Source organism: Populus euphratica, unplaced genomic scaffold, assembly GCF_000495115.2.
Source record: "Populus euphratica unplaced genomic scaffold, PopEup_1.0 scaffold391.1, whole genome shotgun sequence".
NCBI classification, from domain to species: Eukaryota; Viridiplantae; Streptophyta; class Magnoliopsida; order Malpighiales; family Salicaceae; genus Populus; species Populus euphratica.
Genome location: NW_011500281.1, coordinates 133,688 through 161,360, shown reverse-complemented (window position 1 = coordinate 161,360; position 27,673 = coordinate 133,688). Strand labels below are relative to the sequence as shown.

General features: G+C 34.1%; 1 protein-coding gene and 1 long non-coding RNA gene across 2 annotated transcripts; both read right to left on the bottom strand.

The window, feature by feature from the left end:
* Positions 1–3,365: 3,365 nt before the first annotated feature.
* LOC105113157 (uncharacterized) lies at positions 3,366–26,021 on the bottom strand. Its single transcript, XR_839891.1, has 3 exons — positions 25,878–26,021; positions 16,386–16,388; positions 3,366–3,377 (listed from the first exon to the last, which is right to left on the bottom strand). It is a non-coding gene; the product is annotated as an uncharacterized LOC105113157 (long non-coding RNA).
* Positions 26,022–26,362: 341 nt separating this feature from the next.
* Positions 26,363–27,208, bottom strand: LOC105113160 (uncharacterized). The gene has a single exon (XM_011009198.1). It carries the CDS (start codon positions 27,206–27,208, stop codon positions 26,363–26,365), a length of 846 nt encoding a protein of 281 aa, XP_011007500.1.
* Between the last annotated feature and the right edge of the window lie 465 nt (positions 27,209–27,673).

Genomic DNA, 27,673 nt, shown 5'->3' with positions numbered 1-27,673 from the left:
TTGACTTGGTGACAATCCTTATCTTCTCTTGTCTGCCCAAAACGTCATTGATAACGTCAAAATTGGAGCCACTTGACATGAAAGTTGTAGGCAATTGTCTCAGCTTTCTTGTGTAAAAAATTCAGCTCATTTCGACTTCTAGAATTCCAGATATGGCCAAAATACTAAACAGTGCTCGGGCTGGAAGACAGATTCGGGTTTCTTTGTTGTTGCTACAATTTGGACTTGAAAATGGCCTTTTTAGATCTTGAGCTCCATATGAAAGTTGTAGACCTATGTCTTACCTTTTCATCCATATAAAGTAGACCAAAATTGGAGCCACTGAGATTTATAGCTCCAGATATGATCCAATTACCGAATAGTGTTCCGGTTTGGATTGCACCGACATCTCTTTTCTAATTTTGGTCATCTTTTTGCCCTTGCAATTTAAGTTCTTAAAGTCATCAATCAATCCTTTCATTTATGTGATAGGCCTACATTTAAAATGAACATTTACCACAAATTAAAGGTATCTTATATTATTAGATATATTATTAGATATATTATTATAAAACATGCTTTAGTTAAGGAGTTATTGATACTTCAAGTGCAAAATGATGATATAAAACCATGATAAAAATGCACTTTTAAGTACTAATCAATAATAAATATAAAATGTGTTAGTATCAAACATTAAAGTCCATATTAAGTTTACACTACACTTATTCTTACACCATAAGTGTAACCTTTTCACCTTGACATAATAAACTTAGCTAGACATAATGAAAGAAAGAAAAAATAAATAAACAAGATAAGAACATAAATAAGATAAAACTTAACTAAGTAAATGAAAGGCATAAACTTGATATTAATGAAAGCAAAGCATAAACAATACAAAAAATACAAAGAGAGAAAGGAAGAGCATAATCTTGATCTGGAAACCAAGATGCCTAAATGCATGTCAAATGCCTCCTTTTATAGGTCAAAATTGGGAACTATTGATTTGATAACTAATTGATGAGTGGGTGGCCAACTCTAGACTTGGTGACAATCTTTATCTTCTATTGTCTGCCCAAAACGTCATTGATAACATCAAAATTGGAGCCACTTGAAAACATCAAAGTTGTAGGCAATTGTCTCAGCTTTCTTGTGTAAACAATTCATCTCATTTGGACTTCTCGAACTCCAGTTATACCATACATTATGGGGTATGAAAGTGCCAAGCATTTGTTGTACCAAGTGTTATACAACATAAATCAAGATTAATCATTTAACAAGCAAAGTATTAAAGAGTGAACAAGATAACAAATATAAAACATGCTAGTATCAAACATTAAAGTCCATATTAAGTTTACATTATAATTATTCTTACACCATTAGTGTAACCTTTTCACCTTGACATAATTAACTTAGCTAGACATAATGAAAGAAAGGAAAACAAATAAACAAAATAAGAACATAAAAGTTAACTAAGTAAAGGAAAGGAAATGAAAGGCATAAACTTGATATTAATGAAAGTAAAGCATAAACATTACAAAAAATACTAAGAGAGAAAAGAAGAGCATGATCTTGATCTGGAAACCAAGATGCCTAAATGCATGGCAAATGCCTCCTTTTATAGGCCAAAATTGGGAACTATTGATTTGATGACTAATTGATGAGTGGGTAGCCAACTCTTGACGTGGTGACAATCCTTATCTTCTCTTGTCTACCCAAAACATCATTGATAACGTCAAAATTAGAGTCATTTGAAAACATGAAAGTTGTAGGCAATTGTCTCAGCTTTCTTATGTAAAAAAGTTAGCTCATTTGGACTTCTAGAACTCTAGATATGACCAAAATACTGAACAGTGCTCGGGCTGGAGGACAACTTCGGGCTTCTTTGTTGTTGCAATAATTTGGACTTGAAAATGACCTTTTTAAATCTTAGGCTCCATACGAAAGTTCTAGGCCTATGTCTTACCTTTCCATCCATATAAAGTAGACCTAAATCTAAGATCTATAGCTCTAGATATGACCAAATTACCAAACAGTGTTCCGGTTTGGATTGCACCGACATCTCTTTTCTAATTTTGGTCATCTCTTTACCCTTGCAATTTATGTTCTTAAAGTCATCAATCAATCCTTTCATTTATGTGATAGGCCTGCATTTAAAATGAACATTTACCATAAATTAAAGGTATCTTATATTATTAGATATATTATTATAAAACATGCTTTAGTTAAGGAGTTATTGATACTTCAAGTGCAAAATGATGATATAAAACCATGATAAAAATGCACTTTTAAGTACTAATCACACCCCCCAACCAGCTTATTACTAGTCCCTAGTAATCAAAGCGTTAAAATAGAAAAACAATTTGCAAATTCCACAAAGCAAGGTATGCATCATTGAACTTCGATTAATCTATCAGATAAACAAACTCTCAATAAATTTATATATCTGCTCAATACCTCTTAACAAGATATTAATAAACCTTTTTTTTTGTGCTTAATGTATCAACACATAATTATGGGGCTTTTCTTGAAAGAAAACAAAATTTTTGTTCTAATGTTTAAGGTTAACTTCCTTGGGTTGGGATTATTATTTTTGTCTTCTTTTTTTCAAATATATATACATATAATTTAAAAACACCATGCATCTTTAACCCATGTAACAAGCATTCAGCTAATGACTCCCAGACTAGTTGGTCTTAGGGCATTAGGTGTTAAGACACCCCTACGAGCTTAATAACTCAGGTCGCAGATACTAATATGTAGATAGTGCAATGTTTGATTCCCTTAAGCTTTTCTCCTCAACCCATGTAACAAATGTTGGGCCAATAGCTCCCAAATCTGTTGACTTTAGGGTATTAGGTGTTAAAACACCCCTTCGGGCTTAATTGCTTAGGTTAGGGAGGCTACGAAACCAAACTTATCTACATTTTTATTATCATCATTTTTTTTTCTTTTTTTTAATTATATACTATTCCTTTTCGTTAGGTGTTACCTTTAACAAAAGAACATAAATAATGTAATAATCCAATATGCAACCCACAATCATATGTTAAAGTGTGTGTGTGTAAATTAAGGTTTAAGAATATATGTTAAATGAGTATATGAACAAAATTAAGTGATAATAATGCAAGAGTTTGTAAATCTGAATATTTCAGGAAGTATTATAATAGACCTTGTTAAGTACTAAGATGCATCTCAAGAGTCACTTTAACAAAAGAGCTCCTTTACTCTATTATCCTAGTAACAATAATTATGCACATGCTTTATGAAATAGAAAATAATTTTTTTTTTATCAACTACTACCCTTCCCCCCCAACCAAAATGAGACATTGTCCTCAATATTTAAAGGTAGAAAGATAGAGTATAGAAGATATCACTTGAAATAACGAACAGTGACAAACCTGAAACACACTGAAATAGATATAAGTAACAACAAAACACAATAATAAAACCAAAAGACACAAAGATTCACAAATGAAGGCTCAAATCCAATTTATGCGACTTATAGAAGGATCAATTACAGGAATGAAAGATTGTAGTTGGTCAATCAATTGTGCAGCAGTAGCAGTAGAGATTATGATTTATCATACAGAAGATGTTAGAAATTCCTGTTTCACAGCATGATCAAGAAAAAACAACAACTTATCATAATAACCATTAACATTTAACAAACCTATGGGTTTATGGTGAATGTGCAATTGGGCCTAAGAGGAAATATGGAAGATCTCTTCCAATGTGCCTAGACCACCTGGTAAAGCAATGAAGGCATCAACATGGTTAAACATTACATTCATTTGAGCCGACATTGTGGAGACCTGAAGTTCCTCTCCAATTGTTTTTCCATTGATGTCCCCTTGTGCTAAAGCTTCAGGGACGACCCCCAAAACTTGACTACCTCCTAAAAATGTAGCTATTGACACACATCCCATTAACCCAAGACTGCCTCCCCCATACACTAAATGAATCTTTCTCTCAGCTAGCACTTGACCAAGATGATTTGCTGATTCTAAAAACTCCTTTTCTTTCCCAGGACTAGATCCACCGAAAACATAAATATTTCTTATATGATGACCTGAGGAACTTGCCATTTCTACACACTTCTATAGTTGTTGAATGTATGGGTTGAGTAGAAATGAAAGGAAGAAAGAGAGGGTTTTATAGATGAGAAATTAGAAAGGCAATCATACGACCTATATGTAGGCCAGCTGGAATCTCACACACACTCTCTCTCTCTCTTTATTTATTTATTTATTTACTTTTGAAAAAGCATGTGTATGTACAGGTAGTTGTGATTGTGGCTCACATCTTCCCTTGGTTTTACGTCCAAGAACGACTTAAACGCCCTCTATGGGTCGGGGATAGGCTTCCCATCCAGTTTTCTTAAAAACTGGCAAACAAGGTCTTTTTTAGTCAGATTCCTAAGACTAAATCGATCATGTTCTTTATGAAATAGTGGCCATAAATCATGAATTGCACGATGCACATCTCCACTAGGATGCGTCTCAAGAGTTAATAGAAGATTATCTAAAGACTCTTTACTTAGGCCATCCTTAATGAATTGTATTTTATCTTCACGGTTTATAGATACCATTCCTAAAGAACGACGTTGTGTATTACAAGTCCATCTAGCACATCGATGACAGATTTCTAGTCGTTTTGCACGACGTTTCTTTCAAAAAGTGCTTTCACCTATTCCAAGAATGTGTGAAATAAAGGAATTAAAGGACTCACCTGATAATCGGACCTTTGCTTCAATCAACCAGTGAATATCTTCAGGAATTCCATGATTCATTAACAATCTCAATCTTGCACATCTAGCATGGTAAATTTTTGTAATCGCATTCTGAGGTAGAGCGGGAAAATACTTTTTCAATTTTTCAAGATTAGTGTCCATTTTCAAATGAGAATTGGAAGAGAGATTCAAAGAATTGCACAAATATATACACAAATATCAATTATTGTGGGAAACTAAAAGAACCGACTTAAGTCACGGAGTACCGTTGTCTGCCATTTGACCAGGGTGAGAGAAACTAGCAAAAATCACAAAAACAATGTGAGAAAAACAAAATAATCAACCTTTATCTACAAGATCATTCCAACCAGTTTCAAATGATGTCCATTTTCCTTAAAATCATTATCATTCATTGAATTCTCAATATCATAGGCCCCATAAGGATTGCTCCATCTTGGTCTTACCTCTCTAGGAAATGCATAGAGTTGAGAATTATAAAACAAAACTTTTTGACCAGTGTCAGCTTTTTGACAATGTTCACAAGTTGTGCAGAATGCATGTGTGTCCTTGAACATGGTGGGCCAATAAAATCCATTTCGAAAGATTTTTGCAGCTGTCTTTTTTGACGAGAAATAACTTCCACATGCTTCAGAATGACAAAGTTTAATGACACTACTTACCTCATTGTCGGGAATCAATCTTTGAAATATTTGATCAGGACAATATTTGAATAAGTTAGGGTCATCACAATAAAAGTTCTTCACTTTGTTCAAAAACTTTTCTTTGTCTTGGGTACTCCAATCAGCTGGCAAATGTCCTAAAGCGAGAAAATTGATATTTTTATTATACCAAGGCATTGATTTGAAGAATAACACTTACTTGTTCGGCTAGAAAGACTTTCTTTTTCACATTCAGTTTTCTCTTCACAGTGCATAGATCTTTCAAAAATTTGGCATAAGAAGGAACCTATTTAATAGCATCCAATAAAGGTATATTGATCCTTACCTATTTGAAAATTTCAAAAATTTCAGAGTTGTGATTGACTTTCCTTTGTTTGGTCATGACTTGAGTATGTGGAAGTGGTGGCGGAGAATAAGTCTTTTCTTTGCAATTTTCAGATTCAACCCCTTCCTTACCCTCAGAGATTGACTCATCATCTTTCTCATAAGGTTCAAGAGAGGGTTTTTCAATAACCTTACCACTGCGCAGAGTAGTGACTGATTTGACTTGATCCATGTGGTGGCTTCCGGAACTACTTGCATTTGCATTATATTGCCCCTTGGGATTTTGTTGTGGTTGAGATGGAAACTTACCTTTCTCTTGGAAACTAAGAGCAGATGTTAATTTTGCAAGAGTATCTTTAAAATCTGTCATGTTTTGAGCAAGTTGAGTATTGATTGTCTTTTGCTTTTCAATGAATGCATGCAACGTTTCCTTAAGATTTCTTCTAGAAGGTGGAGCATAAGGAGGTGCATATCCATGAGAATTTTGGAAATTGTGGTGGGCTTGAAACGGTGGTTGTGGAGTTTGTCTATTGTTATTATCACTCTTCCAACTGAAATTTGGGTGATTTCTCCAACCAGGGTTGTATGTTTGTGAGTATGGGTTGTGGTTGGCCCTTTGAAAACTGTTTAAAGCATGGGCTTGTTCATGGAGGCATTCCTTAAAAGAAGGCAAGGTTGGACAATCATTGGTTGAGTGTTCATTTCTTTCACAGATTTGACACACAATGTTTTCAACAGATTTTAATTGATCACTCTTTTTCAATTCTAGTGCCTCAACTTTTCTAGCTAAAGATGCAAGCTTGGCTTGAAGGTCATGATCTTCCCTAAGGTTGTACATACCTCCATTAGATGTATGAGGTTGAGTTTTACTCGGTGCCTCATAAGTACCCGCGGTGTCCCAATTTTGAGCATTTTCAGCTAACAAGTCTAAGTACGCCATTGCTTCATCAGGGTCTTTATCTTTAAAAGTTTTATTGCACATCAATTCAACCATTTGCCTATCTCTAGGTGTTAACCCTTCATAAAAATGTGAAACCGATCTCTATGTTTCAAAACCATGATGAGGGCAAGTACTAAGCAAGTCTCGATACCTATCCCAACATTGGTAAAATGTTTCTCCTGGTTTTTGAGTGAAAGTGGTGATTTGTCTTTTGAAAGAGTTTGTTCTCTGAGATGGGAAAAACTTCTTTAAAAAGTCCTGTTGCATTTCATCCCAAGCACGAATGGTTCCTGGTCTTAAATTTTGTAGCCATGTTTTAGCTTTATCTTTTAATGAAAAAGGAAAAAGCTTTAATCTCATGGTGTTCATGCTACAATTTAAATTATTATATGTGTTGTAGACCTCCTCGAATTCCCTTAAATGCAAGTATGAATTTTCCAATTCTAAGTCATGAAAAGAAGGTAAAAGTTGAATAATACCTGGTTTAAAATTAAAATGAGATGCATTGGGAGGAAAAACTATGCATGATGGTGCACTTGTTCTTGTGGGATTCATGTGGTCTCTAAGTGTTCTAGCACAGTTATTCTCATTATTCTCATTATGAAGTGATTGATTATCTTCTTCGGCCATATTTTCTGAAAATGATGAGTATACCCTACAAAGTCTACCACTTGATGTACGTGACCACACTCTCATGCACGTGCAGGAATAGAATAAAAGCAAAAAGAAAACAAAAGAAGAAGAAATAAGAGAAAAGAAACAAAGTTATATACAAGAAAAGTGAAAAGAGAAAATAAAAATTATAATTTAGACAAAACTTACCTCCCTGGCAACGACGCCAAAAACTTGACACGACTAAAAGATTGATGTCTTCTCCCAAGTGCAGGAGTGTCGAAGTAATAAATAACCCGGCAAGACCAGGGTCGAACCACAGGAAGGTTAATTTTATAAATTATAAATAACAATAATACAACAATAATAACAATAACAACAACAACAATAATACTAGTAATAACAACAATAATAATAATAATAATAATAATAATAATAATAATAATAATAGTAATAGTAGTAGTAGTAATACTAATAATAATAATAATAAAGAAGAAGAAGAAGAAGAAAAAGATGAGAGCTTTGAGATGAAATATTAACGTAAAGATTAAACAATGATAATAACAAATGTCAAGGTTAGCGGTTCCACTAACGGTATGTCAAACAAGTATAGTATAAACTCTTATTATTCAATTGTAAACCACACACAAAGTTATTATTGAATTGGAAACCACACACAAAGGAGGTTCCAATCCGATTATAGATTGTTAACATGATTACATTAGTCATCTTATTCGATTAATGCTAATACTTGTAAATCTCGTCAAGCATTCATGATTATAACTTATATTAACAAAAAATCAAGTTTCTTTCATAGCTCAGGTGTCGGTTATACCATACAGTATGGGCTATGAAAGTGCCAAGCATTTATTGTACCAATTGTTATGCAACATAAATCAAGATTAGTCATTTAACAAGCAAAATACTAAAGAGTGAACAAGATAACAAATACAAAACATGTTAGTATCAAACATTAAAGTCCATATTAAGTTTACACTATACTTATTCTTACACCATTAGTGTAACCTTTTCACCTTGACATAATAAACTTAGCTAGGAAAGGAAATGAAAGGCATAAACTTGATATTAATGAAAGCAAAGCATAAACATTACAAAAAATACAAAGAGAGAAAGCAAGAGCATGATCTTGATCTGCAAACCAAGATGCCTAAATCATGGAAAATGCCTCTTTTTATAGGCCAAAATTGGGAACTATTGATTTGATGACTAATTGATGAGTAGGTTGCCAACTCTTGACTTGGTGACAATCATTATCTTCTCTTGTCTGCCCAAAACATCATTCATAACGTCAAAATTAGAGCCACTTGAAAACATGAAAGTTTTGGGAAATTGTCTCAGCTTTCTTGTGTAAAAACTTTCGCTCATTTGGACTTCTAGAACTCCAGATATGGCCAAAATACTAAACAGTTCTCGGGCTGGAGGACAGCTTTAGGCTTCTTTGTTGTTGCAATAATTTGGACTTGAAAATGGCCTTTTTAGATCTTGTGCTCCATATCAAAGTTCTAGGCCTATGTCTTACCTTTCCATCCATATAAAGTAGACCTAAATCTGAGATCTATAGCTCTAGATATGACCCAATTATCGAACAGTGTTCCAGTTTGGATTGCACCGACATCTTTTTTCTAATTTTGGTCATCTCTTTGCCCTTGCAATTTAAGTTCTTAAAGTCATCAATCAATCCTTTCATTTATGTGATAGGCCTGCATTTAAAATGAATATTTACCACAAATTAAAGGTATCTTATATTATTAGATATATTATTATAAAACATGTTTTAGTTAAGGAGTTATTGATACTTCAAGTGCAAAATAATGATATAAAACCATGATAAAAATGCACTTTTAAGTACTAATAATTGATTAATGTCTTCTTAAGAGGTATTGAGCAGATATATAAATTTAATGAGAGTTTGTTTATCTGGATAGATTAATGGAAGTTAAATGATGAATACCTTGCTTTGTGGAATTTGCAAATCGTTTTTCTGTTTTAACGCTTTGATTACTAAGGACTAGTAATAAGGTGGTTGGGGGGTGTGATTAGCACTTAAAAGTGCATTTTTATCATGGTTTTATATCATCATTTTGCACTTGAAGTATCAATAACTCCTTAACCAAAGCATGTTTTATAATAATATATCTAATAATATAAGATACCTTTAATTTGTGGTAAATGTCTATTTTTAATGCAGGCCTATCACATAAATGAAAGGATTGATTGATGACTTGAAGAACTTAAATTGCAAGGATAAAGAGATGGCCAAACTTAGAAAAGAGATGTCGGTGCAATCCAAACCGGAACACTGTTCGGTAAAGAGATGACTAAACTTAGAAAAGAGATGCCGGTGTAGTCCATACCGGAACACTATTTGGTAATTGGGTCATATCTGGAGTTGTTGATCTCAGATTTAGGTCCACTTTATATGGATGGAAAGGTAAGACTTAGGCCTACAACTTTCATATGGAGCCCAAGATCTAAAAAGGCCATTTTCAAGTACAAATTTGAGCAACAACAAAGAAGTCTGAATCTGTCTTGCAGGCCGAGCACTGTTCAGTATTTGGCCCATATCTAGAGTTTTAGAAGTCCAAATGAGCTGAATGTTTTACACAAGATATCCTACAACTTTCATGTTTTCAAGTGGCTCCAATTTTGACATTATCAATGACGTTTTGGGCAGACAAGAGAAGATAAGGATTGTCACCAAGTCAAGAGTTGGCCACCCACTCATCAATTAGTCATCAAATCAATAGTTCCCAATTTTGGCCTATAAAAGGAGGCATTTGCCATGCATTTAGGCATCTTGGTGTTCAGATCAAGATCATGCTCTTCCTTTCTCTCTTTGTATTTTTTGTAATGTTTATGCTTTGCTTTCATTAATATTAAGTTTATGCCTTTCATTTCCTTGCCTTTACTTAGTTAACTTTTATCTTATTTATGTTTTTATTTTGTTTATTTATTTTTCTTTCTTTCATTATGTCTAGCTAAGTTTATTATGTCAAGGTGAAAAGGTTACTTTATCTATTTTGCTTTCTTTCATTATGTCTAGCTAAGTTAGTTATGTCAAGGTGAAAAGGTTACACTAATGGTGTGAGAATAAGTATAATGTAAACTTAATATGGACTTTAATGTTTGATACTAACATGTTTTATATTTGTTATCTTGTTCACTCTTTAATACTTTGCTTGTTAAATAACTAATCTTTATTTATGTTGTATAACACTTGGTACAATAAATGCTTGGCACTTTCATAGTTCATACTGTATGGTATAACTAACACTTGAGCTATGAAAGGAACTTAATTTGTTGTTAATATAAGTTATAATCATGAATGCTTGACAAGATTTACAAGTATTAGCATTAATCAAATAGGATGACTAATGTAATCATGTTAACAATCTATAATCGGATTGGAACCTCCTTTGTGTGATGGCCTAAGTAAAAGATCATGCTCTTCTTTTCTCTCTTTGTATTTTTTGTAATGTTTATTGGTTTACAATTGAATAATAAGAGTTTATACTATACTTGTTTGACATAACATTAGTGGAACCTCTAACCTTGACATTTGTTATTATCATTGTTTAATCCTTACATTAATATTCCATCTCAAAGTTCTCATCATCTTTTTCTTCTTCTCCTTCTTTTTCTTTATTATTATTATTATTATTGTTGTTGTTGTTGTTGTTGTTATTGTTGTTGCTTGACCGCTTTTTATGATCGGCTTGTTTTAACTCGCAAGTGCACGAGTGTGCGATGTAGCGATTAACTCGGTAAGATCGAGGTCATATCCACAGAGAGCTAGATCTGGAAATTAAGTTAAGTAACAAAAAAAACTCAATAGGAATTAAATTAACAATAACTTGGTTGAAAATAATTGATGGATTTGTTTTTAAAGATAAAAAAAAATGTAAATAGATTTTAAATGACAAGAAAAAGTAAGTCTTGGTCCAAATCAATTTTAATGGTGATGTATTGGTGATTTCTTCAACATATATAAGATAACTCAACCTAATATCAACGATGGTGATATTAGATTGGAAGATATTACAATGAAGATTAGAAAGATGAAGATTGATTATTGCTTAAGAATGAACAAGTACTTTCATATTAAGTAAGACATTGAATCAAGCAATCTCTATACCAAAACTAAAGTTTGTGCATAAAACTTCAAGATTATAACATTACCTAAATGATTTCTAAAATTTCTTTACAATAATAAATCATTCATGAAGAAAATAAGAAGATAAACATTAAGATTTATTCATATCCTAAAGAACTCACCTCAATCACCATTATCCTTGATTTGGATCCAAGAAAGAGTTTAGCCAACCATGATTATATATAAGAACACTTCAATAAACATGAAAGAACTTGAATCCAACTGAAATAATAAGTTTTACAAACTAAAGAACCGAAATCTATAAAGAAGAACACAATACAATTTCAGAAAAAATTCGGACACAAATCTGACTCTAACTTTGGACAGAAATTCGACCCTCTTAGAAGCTTTTTTTCGAGAAGTCTATTAGAGACATATTTATAGGAAATTCTGTCACCTTTCCAGATCATTAAAGAACAGCTCATTTGGACACCTGAGTAAAACGTTATGGGCAAAACACCAAAAGGTGTTCTGAAAAATCAAATCAAAACAGCTTTACAACTACTTTGGTGCACGTTTTTCTTCCTCATTTATGAGGTGTCTCCTTCTTCTTTTTGACCCAAAATAATGTTAAAATATCCCCTCCAGCTTTCCATCCATGTGGTTGCCTTCTTGGATCAATGGATTACCCAAAATAAATCAATTGTTATTTGTTGTGTGGACATGTAAGATCATGGATTGTGTTTGGGTTGATTTGAGGTTGATTTAGGGCTGATTTTGGGCTGAATTTGAGCATCAAATAAGTATACAAATGTACTTATTATTTGGGCTAAGATTGACATTGAAACCTTGAGTGTTTAATGGTTGAAGTTTGCACACAACATAAGGCAAGTTTGGGCTTGAAATAAATCATATGATATTCTTTTCTAGAATTGGAATAGAATTGATTTTTGGGACAAATTTGGAGCACTTATTTGAACCAAGATTTGCTTCAATCTTCAACTAAATGTCTCTTCAATTCTTTGTTCTGAATTCCGACGTTGAATTTTCTGAATTAATTCATTTAAGCTCCAAAAACCTATCGAAACATTAAAACAAACTTCATTACTAAAAAACACATCAATTATTATAAAAACAACCAAATAAAAACAATAAATACATATGTAAAATAAGAGACTTAATGACACTTTTGATGCACAATCACCCCCCCCAACTTAGATTTTGCTAGTCCTCAAGCAAAAGAAAACATAAAACCTTTAAAATAAAAATAATAATAATAACAACCATAATTAGGCTCGATTCATCACACTTGAAGGATCTATCATGCAAACATTGGTATCTTTAACTTAGTGTACACAATAGCAAATAAAGAAAAATAAGCATACTCACATTCTCTAAATCAAACATCCATACAAAATTTCCAAATTCAGTCATATTTATCGTGCAACCAACATAATTGATTCATATGAAAACTCAACTTGTAATCTTCCCTTCTCACCAACACAAACAAGGTAGCAAACTAGAGAAATATCTATATATATATATATATTTTTTTTCTTTTTTTTTTCTTTTTTTTTTGAAGATATGATTTATTCTTTGTCTTTAAGTTGTCACTTCCCTTTTGACGCGAATACAAACATTTGTGATGAATGCACCCGGTTACTCACAAAGTCACAAACTTAAAGTGCTTTGCATACTCATATTTCAAGCTGCCGTTTGACGTAAAAATAAACATTTGTGATGAATACCCCTAGTTACTAAGCAACTCAAAACATTAGAGTAGATAGAACTTTGTACACATTTATTTATTTATTTATTTATGTAATGATTATTACTCTATTTACTTAAACCTTGTTTAGGACTAGATCAAAAGGGATAATCACAAGTAAAGCATCATACTCATCTTTCATGCATATTCACACAACTCACACAACTTTTACAAGGAAAGATGTACTTCAGTAATCTTAAAAAAAAGTATACTATATCTTGCTTTATAAGATATTATCTATCCCAAATTAAAGCATGCAATGTTTAACACAATAATGAACCCAAAAAGGTAATGATGATCCTCAACAAGTCTCATTCACATACCAATGCAAGTATTTTTTTTATTTTTTTTAACAAGCATGGTTATCTCAAGCATTCATCATAATGAAATATCGAAAATTAAGTTTTACATTATCCTCAATGTAAAAGAGAAAGAGAAGAAAAGTATAAAGATTAGAAAATTGTTACTCCCCTTCTATTTTCAAGGATGAATGTCTGATTGAATTGGGCATGAGCTGACTTCTTCCTTAATTTTTTTTTTAACCTGCATATCACAACTGAAAGAAAACAGTGATGTTTTTTTTTTTTTGAAAATAAAGAACCTCACACCCCCCAACTTAAAATAATGCATTGTCCCGAATGCATGAACAAGAAAATATAAGAGATGGAAGAAAGAAGAAAAAAATGAAAATGAAAATAAAAATAAAAATAAAAACTCATTACTTTTGATACTATAATGGTATTGGATCTTCAAGATCCAATGTCTCAACTTCAGCCACAATATTTTCAAGATAAAGTTTCAATCGATGACCATTTACTTTGAAAATATTTCCATTCTTGGGATTTTCTACCTCAAATGCACCATGCTCAGAGATGGATTTAATCACAAATGGACCAATCCATTTTGTCCTCAACTTCCCAGGAAAGAGATGTAATCGTGAATTATACAAGAGAACCTTTTGACCAACATGAAAGGATTTTCTAAGAATATGTTTATCATGCAAAGTTTTCATCTTATGTTTTGAAATTTTTGCATTTTCAAATGCATCATTTCTTAGCTCCTCTAATTCATCCAATTGAAGCTTTCTATTTTTGCCAACCTCATTTTCATTGTCATTGAATTGCCGAATGGCCCAATATGCACGGTGCTCAATCTCAACAGGGAGATGACAAGGCTTTCCATAAACTAGCCTATAAGGAGACATTCCTAAAGAGGTCTTATAAGCAGTGCGATATGCCCACAAAGCATCAACTAGTCGTAGGGACCAATCTTTACGGTTTGGATTGACTGTTTTCTCTAAAATGTTCTTGATCTCCCTATTTGCCAACTCAGCTTGGCCACTAGTTTGTGGGTGATAGAGGGTACTGACCTTGTGAATTACACCATATTTTCTCATCAAAATCCCAACGGGCTTGTTACAAAAATGTTTTCCCCCATCACTAATCATAGCCCGGGGCATGCCAAAACGAGAGAATATTTTCTTTCAAGAATTTGACCACAACTCGATGGTCATTGGTTCGAGATGCAATGGCCTCCACCCATTTAGACACATAATCAACAGCTACAAGGATGAATTGGTAACCAAATGAACTTGGAAATGGTCCCATGAAATCAATCCCCCAACAATCAAATATTTCCAAAACAAGGATGGGGTTAAGGGGCATCATGTTACGCTTAGTGAGGCTACCTAGTCGTTGGCATCGGTCACATGTAACACAGAAGGCATGAACATCTTTAAACATGGTAGACCAATAAAAACCACACTGCAAGATTTTGGCAATGTTTTTCTTGGAAGAGAAATGCCCACCACAGGCTAATGCATGACAAAAATTAATGACCCTAGGAATTTCATGATCAGGGATGCACCGCCTAATAATTTGGTTAGGACAATATTTAAATAGGTAGGGGTCATCCCAAAAAAAGGTGCGCACATTGCGCAAGAATTTTTGTTTGTCAAGTTTAGACCAATGAGAAGGAATCTGACTTGTGGCTAGGTAATTTGCTATGTCAGCATACCATGGAGAACCAATGTAAGAGATAGTACCTGCACAAAATAAATTTTCATCAGCAAAGAGTTCATTTATTGGAGATTCATCAATTATGGTCTTATAGCTTGAAAGACGAGACAAATGATCAGCCACTACATTCTCTACTCCCTTTTTATCTCGAATTTCAATGTTAAACTCTTGGAGTAGGAGGATCCATCAAATCAAACGTGGTTTGGCATCTTGTTTTGTGAGCAAATATTTCAATGCTGCATGATTAGTGAAAACAATAACAAGAGATCCAACCAAATAAGACCTAAACTTGTCTAATGCAAAGACCACAGCTAAGAGTTCTTTTTCAGTTGTAGTGTAATTCAATAGAGCATCATTCAAAGTCTTGCTAGCATAATATATGACATGAGGTTTCTTGTCTTTTCTTTGCCCTAAAACAGCCCCAACCGCAAAATCACTAGCATCACACATCAGTTCAAATGGTAAAGACCAATCAGGAGCTTGCATGATTGGTGCAGTTGTCAACAACCCTTTAAGCTTTTCAAAAGCTTCTTGACATTTTGATGTCCAATCAGATGGGACATCTTGTGACAACAAGTTACACAATGGTTTGGCAATGGTACTAAAAGAATGAATGAATCTTCGATAAAAACCAGCATGTCCTAAAAAGGATCTCACATCTTTCACAGTCTTAGGGGTAGTTAATTTTTGAATGACTTCCACTTTTGACTTATCTACCTCTATCCCTTTTGAAGAGACAATGTGACCTAAAACAATGCCATGTGTCACCATAAAATGACACTTCTCCCAATTGAGTACAAGATTGCTCTCTTCACACCTTTCAAGAACTTTTTCTAGATTCATTAGACACAACTCATAAGAATCCCCATAAACTGAAAAATCATCCGTGAAAACTTCTAAAAATTTTTCCACCATGTCACTAAAGATACTCATCATACACCTTTGAAAAGTGGCTGGTGCATTACACAAACCAAATGGCATTCTTCTATAAGCATAAGTACCAAAAGGACAAGTGAAAGTGGTTTTTTCTTGGTCTTCTAAATAAATCTCAATTTGGTTGTAACCTGAGTATCCATCCAGAAAACAATAGAAAGCTCTTCCAGCTACTCTTTCAAGCACTTGGTCTAAAAATGGAAGCGGAAAATGGTCCTTCCTAGTCACCATGTTCAATTTACGATAATCAATGCACATACGCCATCCAGTTTGGATTCTAGTTGGTACCAGCTCATTATTTTCATTCTTCACTACCGTGACACCAGATTTTTTTGGGACAACTTGGGTTGGACTAACCCATTTTGAGTTTGCAATAGGGTAAATGATACCTGCATCAAGTAGCTTAAGCACTTCACCTCTCACTACTTCCTTCATGTTTGGGTTCAATCGTCTTTGCATTTGCCTCACAGATTTAGCCTCTTCTTCAAGATAGATTCTATGTGTACATAAAAGAGGGCTAATTCCTTTCAAGTCAGTAATTTTCCACCCAATTGCTTTCTTGTGTTTTCTCACCACTCTCAAAAGTTTTTGTTCTTGCTCTATGCTAAGTTTTGATGAGATCACAATAGGATATGATTCATCTTCCCCTAGAAATGCATACTTAAGATCACTCGGTAAAGGCTTCCTTTCTAGTTTATCAGGCTGGACAAGAGATTCCTCAACTTTCACTTGGGGTGAAATCAAAGGCTCAAATGATGGGGTCCATTGACCTATTGACATAATAGGCATTGGATCTATATAAGTCTCGAGTTCTCTTACTTCCTCATCAACACATTCCAAAGAACAAAATCTTTCATCATGAATTAAAGTTCTCTCCAATGGATCCTTGATCCACACTCTCTCAAAGTGTTCTTGACAAACTGTTTGGATGAAATCTACCTCTCTAATGTCCTCATGTTCCCCGATTTGTTTGGAGACATTGAATATGTTCATCTCCACAGTCATATTCCCAAAAGACAATTTCATCACCCCATTCCTACAGTTAATTAAGGCATTGGATGTAGCTAGGAAAGATCTCCCTAAGATGACTGGGATGGGGGCATTAGAACCTTGAATTGGTGCGGTGTCTAACACTACAAAATCAACAGGAAAGTAGAATTTATCTACTTGGACCAACACATCCTCAACGATACCCCTGGGAATCTTGATTGACCTATTAGCTAATTGAAGGGTGATTCGAGTAGGCTTGATTTCTCCTAAACCTAATTGTTCGTAAACAGTGTAGGGTATTAAATTCACACTCGCTCCTAAATCCAACAAAGCTTGATCTATCTTATGACTTCCAATAATGCATGAAATGGTAGGACAACCAGGATCTTTGTATTTGGGAGGGGTCTTAAACTGGATGATGGCACTAGCATGTTAAGTCAGAAAAGCTCTTTCTTTCACATTCAATCTCCTTTTGACTGTGCATAAATCCTTAAGAAACTTTGCATAAGATGGAACTTGTTTAATTGCATCAAGGAGTGGAATATTGACTTTCACTTGTTTGAACAATTCATAGATTTCTGAGTTCATAAGATCTTGTTTAGGTTTCCCTAACCTTTGTGGAAATGGTGCTCTAGGAACAAATTCTAAATCACTCATTTTGACTCCAATTTTTCTTGAATCATCTCTTTTCTCACTCATCTCTTTCTCATTTATCTCACCTTCTTTGTCACTCAAACTCTCATTTGTCACTTGTGTTTTGATTCCCTCTTCACTTTCCCTGGATTTCTCCTCTACAATACCTTTAGGAATCCTAAAACCTACACCTTTGTCAATAATCTTTCCACTTCTAAGGGTAGTGATGGCTTGGACTTGTTCATGGTTTGAAGGTTCACTAGGTGAGGATTCACTCATGTGTACCTGACCTCTAGTATTGGGCATTGGTTGAGCTGGGATTTTTCCCTTCTCTTGAATGCTTAGTGATTGAGTCAACTTAGTTAGTTGACTTCGAATGTCATCTAAGGTCCTATTGGTCTGGTCTTGGAATTTGTAAACTTGGTTGTTGATTCCTCCTTGCGTTTGCATGAATTGTTGAAGAGTATCCTCTAAGGATCTCTTATGAGGTGGTTGGTATGTGTTATGTGTGGGAGCATGAAATGGTTGGGGTGGAGGTTGAAATGTTTGAGGTACTGAAGAGCCCTCATTTCTCCATCCAAAATTTGGGTGGTTCCTCCATCCAGGATTATAGGTCTCAGAGTAGGGATTGCCTACTTGGTTTGGAAATGGTTTTCTAACATTACTTGAATCAGAAGTTTGGCCATATAGCACTTCCTTGAAGGCTGGAATGGTAGGACACTCAGTTGTCCTATGCCCTTTGCTCTCACAAACAACACAACTTTCCTCTTGTTGTTCACTTATGACATGCACTTTTTTAATCTCAAGAGACTCTACTTTCCTAGCCAATGAGGTTAATCTAGCATTGAGGTCATCAGTCTGATGTGCATCATGGGAATGATAATCCATCTCGTAAAGGTAAATCAAATATACAAGAGGATTCAGATGGTCCAATGACAAGAGCGAGAGCGAAACAACTACAAAGGACCTTGACGAGTCAGATTGGAATGATTGAAGCTGCGTCGGAGTTAAAATTTGGCAATCAGTTTCAAATTGGTTCAAGGGTGCTTATTTGCCTACAATTAGAGCTTAAAGATGGGAAGAGCCCTTAATGGTTCTTTTGATGCTGGACTACTTGAATTTGGGTTGATAATGCAAATAAGTTAAGAAATTGATGCTGTTTACGTCAGAACAGTAGATAAATTTGAACCCGAATTTGAAGTCATCCATTGCATGTGAAAACAAGACTAATCTAGGTGGATTTCAAGTTCAGAACGTGATCTTTCCAGATTGTCCAACCATGATTGCATTGGACTTTTGTGCAAGAAGTTATAGCCATTTTAAATTCGGTCTGTTTATGTTTCAATTAAAGTCAGAAAATGTGTGCTAGTGTAATTTGTCTGATTACTTTGTCAAAGTCCAAGTTTTGGGCTTGATTTCTGTCATGTTGAATTTTCCTAAGTGTGGAGGGATGTTCCATTATAAATATGGCATCAGAATATGTAATAAACAACTTTTGGCCAATATTTGAACTTAATTCCGAGAATTAAGAGTTATTCTTCCAAATTGATTTGTGAAGAACCCTACTGACTTATCACTCTTCAATCACAAAGAGTGTGGCGTCAAAATCCTAGATTGATCTTTGTGGCGTCCAGATCGACTTATCAAAGTATCACTCTAGTTTATCCTCCATTTTTATTTACCTTAAAAATACTATAATCTAGCCTAAACACCAGAAGAAAGACAATACAACCAGACCCATCCTTCATCCATTTTCGTCAGATTCATTATTGCCGATTTTTGAATCATTCACGGCACAACACAGTCTCTTTCAATTGAAACTTCCCACTTGAATGAGAAATGGTGTTTCTAGACTCAACATGAACTGGGAGAGAAGTCTCCCATTGCTTTGTGTTTTCAGCCAATTGATCAAAAAAATCAAAGGCCTCACTTGGTTCTTTGTCATAAAACTCACCATTACACATGGTTGACACTAGCTTTTTAAAATCTGCGGTAAGAGAGTCATAAAAGAAACTCACTAACCTCCACATCTCAAAACCATGATGAGGGCATGCATTTAACAAGTCTTTGAACCTTTCCCAAGCTTGGTGAAATGACTCATTTGGACTACAAGAAAAATTCATCATTTGACGTTGTAAAGCTGCTGTCCTATGAGTGGGGAAGTATTTTTTCAAAAATTCAGCTTGCATTTCTCTCCATGTACCTATAGACCTAGGACGCAAGGAGTTTAGCCAAAGCTTGGCTTTATCCTTTAGAGAGAATGGGAACAATTTAAGCCGAATGGTTTCCTCTGTGCATGTTCTATCAATAAAAGTATTATATACCTCTTCAAAGTCTTTAATGTGTATGTATGGATTTTCAGAATCCATACCATGAAATGTGGGAAGAAGTTGAATCATGCCCGGTTTCAAATTGAAAGCTTGTTGGTTAAGAGGTAAGATAATACACGAAGGTGTACTTTGTCTAGCCGGGTGAAGATACTCTCTAAGAGTTCGAAAATTAGGTTGATCATTGAATTGTGGAGGTCCATTACCTTGAACACTCCCTTCACCCTCTACATCTTCAACAATAGCCATGATAAAATAATAATAATAAAAATAATAATAATATAACAATTATATGAAAATGAAAGGAAAGGAAAGAAAAAAAATGCAAATAAAAGTAATAGCTCAAAAATAAAAATACAACAAATTAAGAAATTCACTCTCCAACTAATAAGCACTATTAACAACAATAAACATTAAAAGATAATTATAAGAAGCTTGAATAAAAAGGCGGTGATACCGGCCAAGCACTTTAGACAATAAATATAAGAAAAATAACAACAATAAACATTAAAAAATAATTATAACAAGCATGAATAAACAAAAGGCGGTAATACCAGCCAAGCACTTCAAACAATAAATATAAGAAAAATAATCATAACAAAACAACAAAATAAAAAGGAAATAAACAAGAGGCGGTAATACCGACCAAGAACTTTAGACAATAAATATAAGAAAAATAACAACAATAAACATTAAAAGATAATTATAACAAGCATGAATAAAAAAACAAAGGCGGTAATACCGGCCAAACACTTTAGACAATAAATAAAAACAAAACAACAAAATAAAATGAAATAAACAAGAAAAATATTAGAAACTAATAAGAATAGACAATAAAAGAAAAATGGTTGAACCAACCAAAATCCAACAATTAATATCTGAAATGTTAAGGTCAATTTTTTTTTTTTTGAGGCGGTAAAACCAGCCAATTTAATTTTTTTTATATGATTTTTTTTTAGTTTTCCAATAATCAAATCTAAATTTGTTACCTTTGCTTGCTAGCTCCCCGGCAACGGCGCCAAAATTGCTTGACCGCTTTTTATGATCGGCTTGTTTTAACTCGCAAGTGCACGAGTGTGCGATGTAGCAATTAACTCGGTAAGATCGAGGTCATATCCACAGAGAGCTAGATCTGGAAATTAAGCTAAGTAACAAAAAAAAACTCAAGAGAAATTAAATTAACAATAACTTGGTTGAAAATAATTGATGGATTTGTTTTCAAAGATAAAAAAAAATGTAAATAGATTTTAAATGACAAGAAAAGTAAGTCTTGGTCCAAATCAATTTTAATGGTGATGTATTGGTGATTTCTTCAACATATATAAGATAACTCAACCTAATATCAACGATGGTGATATTAAATCGGAAGATATTACAATGAAGATTAGAAAGATGAAGATTGATTATTGCTTAAGAATGAACAAGTACTTTCATATTAAGTAAGACATTGAATCAAGCAATCTCTATACCAAAACTAAAGTTTGTGCATAAAAATTCAAGATTATAACATTACCTAAATGATTTCTAAAATTTCTTTACAATAATAAATCATTCATGAAGAAAATAAGAAGATAAACATTAAGATTCATTCATATCCTAAAGAACTCACCTCAATCACCATTATCCTTGATTTGGATCCAAGAAAGAGTTTAGCCAACCATGATTATATATAAGAACACTTCAATAAACATGAAAGAACTTGAATCCAACTGAAAAAATAAGTTTTACAAACTAAAGAACCGAAATCTATAAAGAAGAACACAATACAATTTCAGAAAAAATTCGGACACAAATCTGACTCTAACTTTGGACAGCAATTCGACCCTCTTAGAAGCTTTTTTTGGAGAAGTCTATTAGAGACATATTTATAGGCAATTCTGTCACCTTTCCAGATCATTAAAGAACAGCTCATTTGGACACCTGAGTCAAAAGTTATGGGCAAAACACCGAAAGGTGTTCTGAAAAATCAAATCAAGACAGCTTTACAACTACTTTGGTGCACGTTTTTCTTCCTCATTTATGAGGTGTCTCCTTCTTCTTTTTGACCCAAAATAATGTTAAAATATCCCCTCCAGCTTTCCATCCATGTGCTTGCCTTCTTGGATCAATGGATTAGCCAAAATAAATCAATTGTTATTTGTTGTGTGGACATGTAAGATCATGGATTGTGTTTGGGTTGATTTGAAGGTTGATTTGGGGTTGATTTAGGGCTGATTTGGGGCTGATTTTGGGCTGAATTTGAGCATCAAATAAGTATACAAATGTACTTATTATTTGGGCTAAGTGATTAGTACTTAAAAGTGCATTTTTATCATGGTTTTATATCATCATTTTGCACTTGAAGTATCAATAACTCCTTAACTAAAATATGTTTTATAATAATGTATCTAATAATATAAGATACCTATAATTTGTGGTAAATGTCTATTTTTAATGCAGGCCTATCACATAAATGAAAGGATTGATTGATGACTTGAAGAACTTAAATTGCAAGGATAAAGAGATGGTCAAACTTAGAGAAGAGATGTCGGTGCAATCCAAACCGGAACACTATTCGGTAATTGGGTCATATCTAAAGCTATATATCTCAGATTTAGGTCCAATTTATATGGATGGAAAGGTAAGACATAGGCCTACAACTTTCATATGGAGCCTAAGATCTAAAAAGGCCATTATCAAGTCCAAATTGTAGCAAAAACAAAGAAGCCCGAATCTGTCTTCCAGCCCGAGCACTATTCGGTATTTTGGTCATATCTGGAGTTCTAGAAGTCCAAATGAGCTGAATGTTTTACACAAGAAAGCTGAGACAATTGCCTACAACTTTCATGTTTGCAACTGGCTCGAATTTTGACGTTATCAATGACGTTTTGGGCAGACAAGAGAAGATAAGGATTGTCACCAAGTCAAAAGTTGGCCACCCACTTATCAATTAGTCATCAAATCAATAGTTTCCAATTTTGGCCTATAAAAGGAGGCATTTGCCATGCATTTAGGCATCTTGGTTTCCAGATCAAGATCATGCTCTTCTTTTCTCTCTTTTTATTTTTTGTAATGTTTATGCTTTCCTTTCATTAATATCAAGTTTATGCCTTTCATTTCCTTTCCTTTACTTAGTTAACTTTTATGTTCTTATTTTGTTTATCTATTTTTCTTTCTTTCATTATGTCTAGCTAAGTTAATTATGTCAAGGTGAAAAGGTTACACTAATGGTGTAAGAATAAGTATAATGTAAACTTAATATGGACTTTAATGTTTGATACTAACATGTTTTATATTTGTTATCTTGTTCACTCTTTAATACTTTGCTTGTTAAATGACTAATCTTGATTTATGTTGTATAACACTTGGTACAACAAATGCTTGGCACTTTCATAACCCATAATGTATGGTATAACCGACACCTGAGCTATGAAAGGAACTTGATTTGTTGTTAACATAAGTTATAATCATGAATGTTTGACGAGATTTACAAGTATTAGCATTAATTGAATAAGATGACTAATGTAATCATGTTAACAATATATAATCTGATTGGAACCTCCTTTGTGTGTGGTTTCCAATTGAATAATAAGAGTTTATACTGTACTTGTTTGATATACCATTAGTGGAACCTCTAACCTTGACATTTGTTATTATTATTGCTTAATCCTTACATTAATATTTCATCTCTAAGTTCTCATCATCATCATCTTCTTCTTCTTCTCTTTCTTTATTATTATTATTATTATTATTATTATTATTATTATTACTACTACTACTACTACTATTATTATTATTATTATTATTATTATTATTACTATTGTTGTTGTTGTTATTGTTGTTTTTTTATTGTTATTTATAATTTGTACAAATAACCTCCCTATGGTTCGACCCCGGTCTTGCCGGGTTATTTATTACTTCGACACTCCTGCACTTGGGAAAAGACATCAATCTTTTAGTCGTGTCACTAAGATTGACATTGAAACCTTGAGTGTTTAATTGTTGAAGTTTGCACACAACATAAGGCAAGTTTGGGCTTGAAATAAATCATATGATATTCTTTTCTAGAATTGGAATAGAATTGATTTTTGGGACAAATTTGGAGCACTTATTTGAACCAAGATTTGCTTCAATCTTCAACTAAATGTCTCTTCAATTCTTTGTTCTGAATTCCGACGTTGAATTTTGTGAATTAATTCATTTAAGCTCCAAAAACCTATCGAAACATTAAAACAAACTTCATTACTAAAAAACACATCAATTATTATAAAAACAACCAAATAAAAACAATAAATACATATGTAAAATAAGAGACTTAATGACACTTTTGATGCACAATCAGTTATCCATGAAGTACATTTGTAATCGCTACATACCGAATAGTAGGTCTAGTCACACCTGACTAGAATAGCAGCTCAATAGAGCAATAAATTTTGATTCGACTGTTGGATCGCACTAAAATCTTTATATAAGTTTCTAGATGTCTTTTTCTATATAGTAGACTTTGAATCACTACTCACTAAAGAGGAGGTCTAGTCATGCCTAACCATAATAACAGCTTAAAAGGGCCTTAGCTTTTGATCCAACCATTGGATCACTCTCAAATATTTAAAGAAGTTTTCAGAGGTCATTTTCTTGTAGTAGATATGGAATAACTACTCACTAAAGAGAGGGTCTCGTCATGTCTGACCAGTATAACAATTCAAACTAGCCATAACTTTTCATCCAACAGTTGATCATGCTGAAATTTTTACAGGAGTTTCTAGAGGTCATTTTCTATTGAGCAAATTTGGAATTGCTACTCATTGAAGAGGAGGTCTAATCATGCCTAACCAGAATAACGGTTTAGAAAGGCCCTAACTTTTGATCCAACTTGATTATGCATCAAAAGTATCATTAAGTCTCTTATTTTACATATGTATTTATTGTTTTTATTTAGTTTTTTATAATAATTAATGTGCTTTAAGTAATAAAGTTTCTTTTAATATTTCAACAAGTTTTTGGAGCTTAAATGGATTGTTAGAAAAATTAATGTTGGAATTCGGAATAAAGAATTGAAGAGAAATTTAGTAGAAGTTTGAAGCAATTCTTCGTTCAAATAAGTGCTCCAAATTTTTCTCAAAAAATTAATTGTATTCCAATCCTAGAAAAGGTCATCATATGATCTATTTCAAGCCCAAACTTACCTTATATTGTATGCAAACTTCAACCATCAAACACTCAAGGTTTCAATGTCAATCTTAGCCCAAATAATAGGTACATTTGTATCCTTATATGATGCTTAAATTTAGCCATAAATCAACCTTCAAATTAGCCTAAGTACAATCTATGATCTTACATGTCCACATAACAAATAACAATTGATTTATTTTGGGTAATTCATTAATCCAAGAGGGCAAACACATGGATGGAAAGCTAGAGGGGAAATTATTATATTATTTTGGCTAAAAAAAAGAAAAAGATAGCTCATACAGGAGGAAGAAAAATGTGCACCAAAGTGGTTTCTAAGCTGGCCTGATTTTAGTTTTTAGAACACCTTTCGGTGTTTTGCCCATAACTTTTGACTCCAGTGTCCAAATAACCTGTTCTTTTTTTTTTTTTTATCAAATGTAAGAATTATATAGATAAAAAAAGAGCAAGACAAGCTTGTGGTCCAAGCTGGAAACCAGCAGAACTTTACATGCACCAGCAAAGGGAACAAGCTCCCTTAAACAAACCTTAGAAAAACACAAGAGGCTAGTGTTGGAGAACATTCTCCCCAGCACAAGCCAGTCAGAATCCCCTATACATTAATCCAGAATGCCAATATAGAGCCCCTGCTCCCAAAAAGCCATCAAGGGAACCTATGGACAAAAGCATGAACAACCCTCATGCAGAGAAAAATAGAATGCAGAAAGCCTAGGGGAACATACTCCCACTAAGCTAAACAAGAAAATAAGATTTCCTAACATCAATAGACTGGACCACTAATTACCAACGCTCGTTGTAGGGAACAAACGAGCCAACAAATTAGTTGAACATCCCAACAGGTCACATCCTGCAACAATCCAAACAACAATCAAACCAGGGAGGCACAAGCATCTCCTAGGAGAACAAATAGCAGCAAAAGTAGCACCAGAGAAAACTGCAAGCAAAACCAGCAAGGATCTAGCCAACAACAAGCAAAGCACAAAAACAGCAGCAAGGAAGGAACAATCTGAAAAACATAATCAGAACATCCTGCACCATCCTAGAAACAAATCCTGACTAACAGGAACAAAGAAAACAAGCATAAAAAACCCAACCAGCAAAATGACTGCCTAAGAAAAGCAAAATTAGGGTAAGCCCCTAATCCAACTACATCAATAACAATGGTGCCAGATCATCAAAGCTGCAATGTAAAATCACGGGGCCTTTGGATGACCCCGGTTTACCCAAATTGGGTTGAGCATCCTTTTTGCTAGCTTTGCTCCTGGTTAAGTATTGTTTGGTAACCGGTAAAGCTTCCTCACCCTTTACAGAATCTGAGGCTTGCTTAGGGTCAACAAACTTGGTTTTTTTACGCCTAGGGGAGGAGTGACTTCTAGACTTAGAGGTGGCCACTTCAGTGGATATAGGATCAATAGGAGTGTCAACAAGAGGCCCTTGACTGTATGGTTGTTGTTTCTCAACTGCCACTATATTCGTAGAAGGAGAACCAGAGTCTTTATGAATGACTTGAGGCCTTGTCTTGCGCTTTGACTTTGTGCCTTTGTGACATGCATTTTCAGTGTGCCCCAGGACATGACTTGATTTACAGAAGTGGGGGAGTGACTCATATAGAACTTGCTGAGCAAGGTTGGAGTCATTAGGGAGAATAACATTTACAGAGCTAGGCAAATCTCCCAGGAAATCAACCTCAATAAGAACCCGGGCATAGGATAGCCTTGTCATATTAGTTGTAGAGTCATCACAGTGTATTGGTTTCCCAATAACACTAGCCAATTTGGACAAATAAAGGGGGGTCCAACACCGAAGAGGCAAGTTGGGGAATCTTACCCATGTAGGCAACTTGGTCATGTCATTAGGTTTGAAATAAAAAAAATCAGGCATGACCTGGAGAAGTAACGGCCTGCCAAACACATTATATGGTCCCCCACCAAGAACTTTCAGCATTTCATATTCAGTGGGGAATGCAAATATAAGCCACCCACAATCATGCATTGTAAAGTTTGCATGATGTTTCCAGTTTTTCGTAATATAATGAGACAACAATGCATAACTAGGAAACTTTCCATCAACAAACCTAATTAAACAAAACTTCCCCAAATCAGCAGGGTTAGCCGCGTCTGTATCCTTAAGTTGGCATGAAGTAGAGGATGCAAAATCAAGGAAATGAACAAGACCAAGAGATTGAGAAGTACCTTATTGGGGTTCTTTGTCGTTCATCTATGTTCGAATAGGAATGTCAATGAAGGGCCTGAAGGTAGTCCTTGTGGAGGTTGGAACGAACCCCGTTGGCTGAGTGGGAGTTCCTTTCTGCTTTGAAGTTGACCGGTGGGTTGAACCACGATGAAACTCGAAAATGAGAGGGAAAAACCCAGCCTTTCCAGTGCTCGTCGATGCTCCCACCCTAGAGTCATCGGAGAAGATGTCATTATTGGTGCAAAAGGAAGAGGGTGAAGCAGA

Bases quoted from the DNA above. Each gene is read 5' to 3' on its own strand.
- LOC105113160 (XM_011009198.1), bottom strand. From the start codon at position 27,208: ATGCATGATTGTGGGTGGCTTATATTTGCATTCCCCACTGAATATGAA.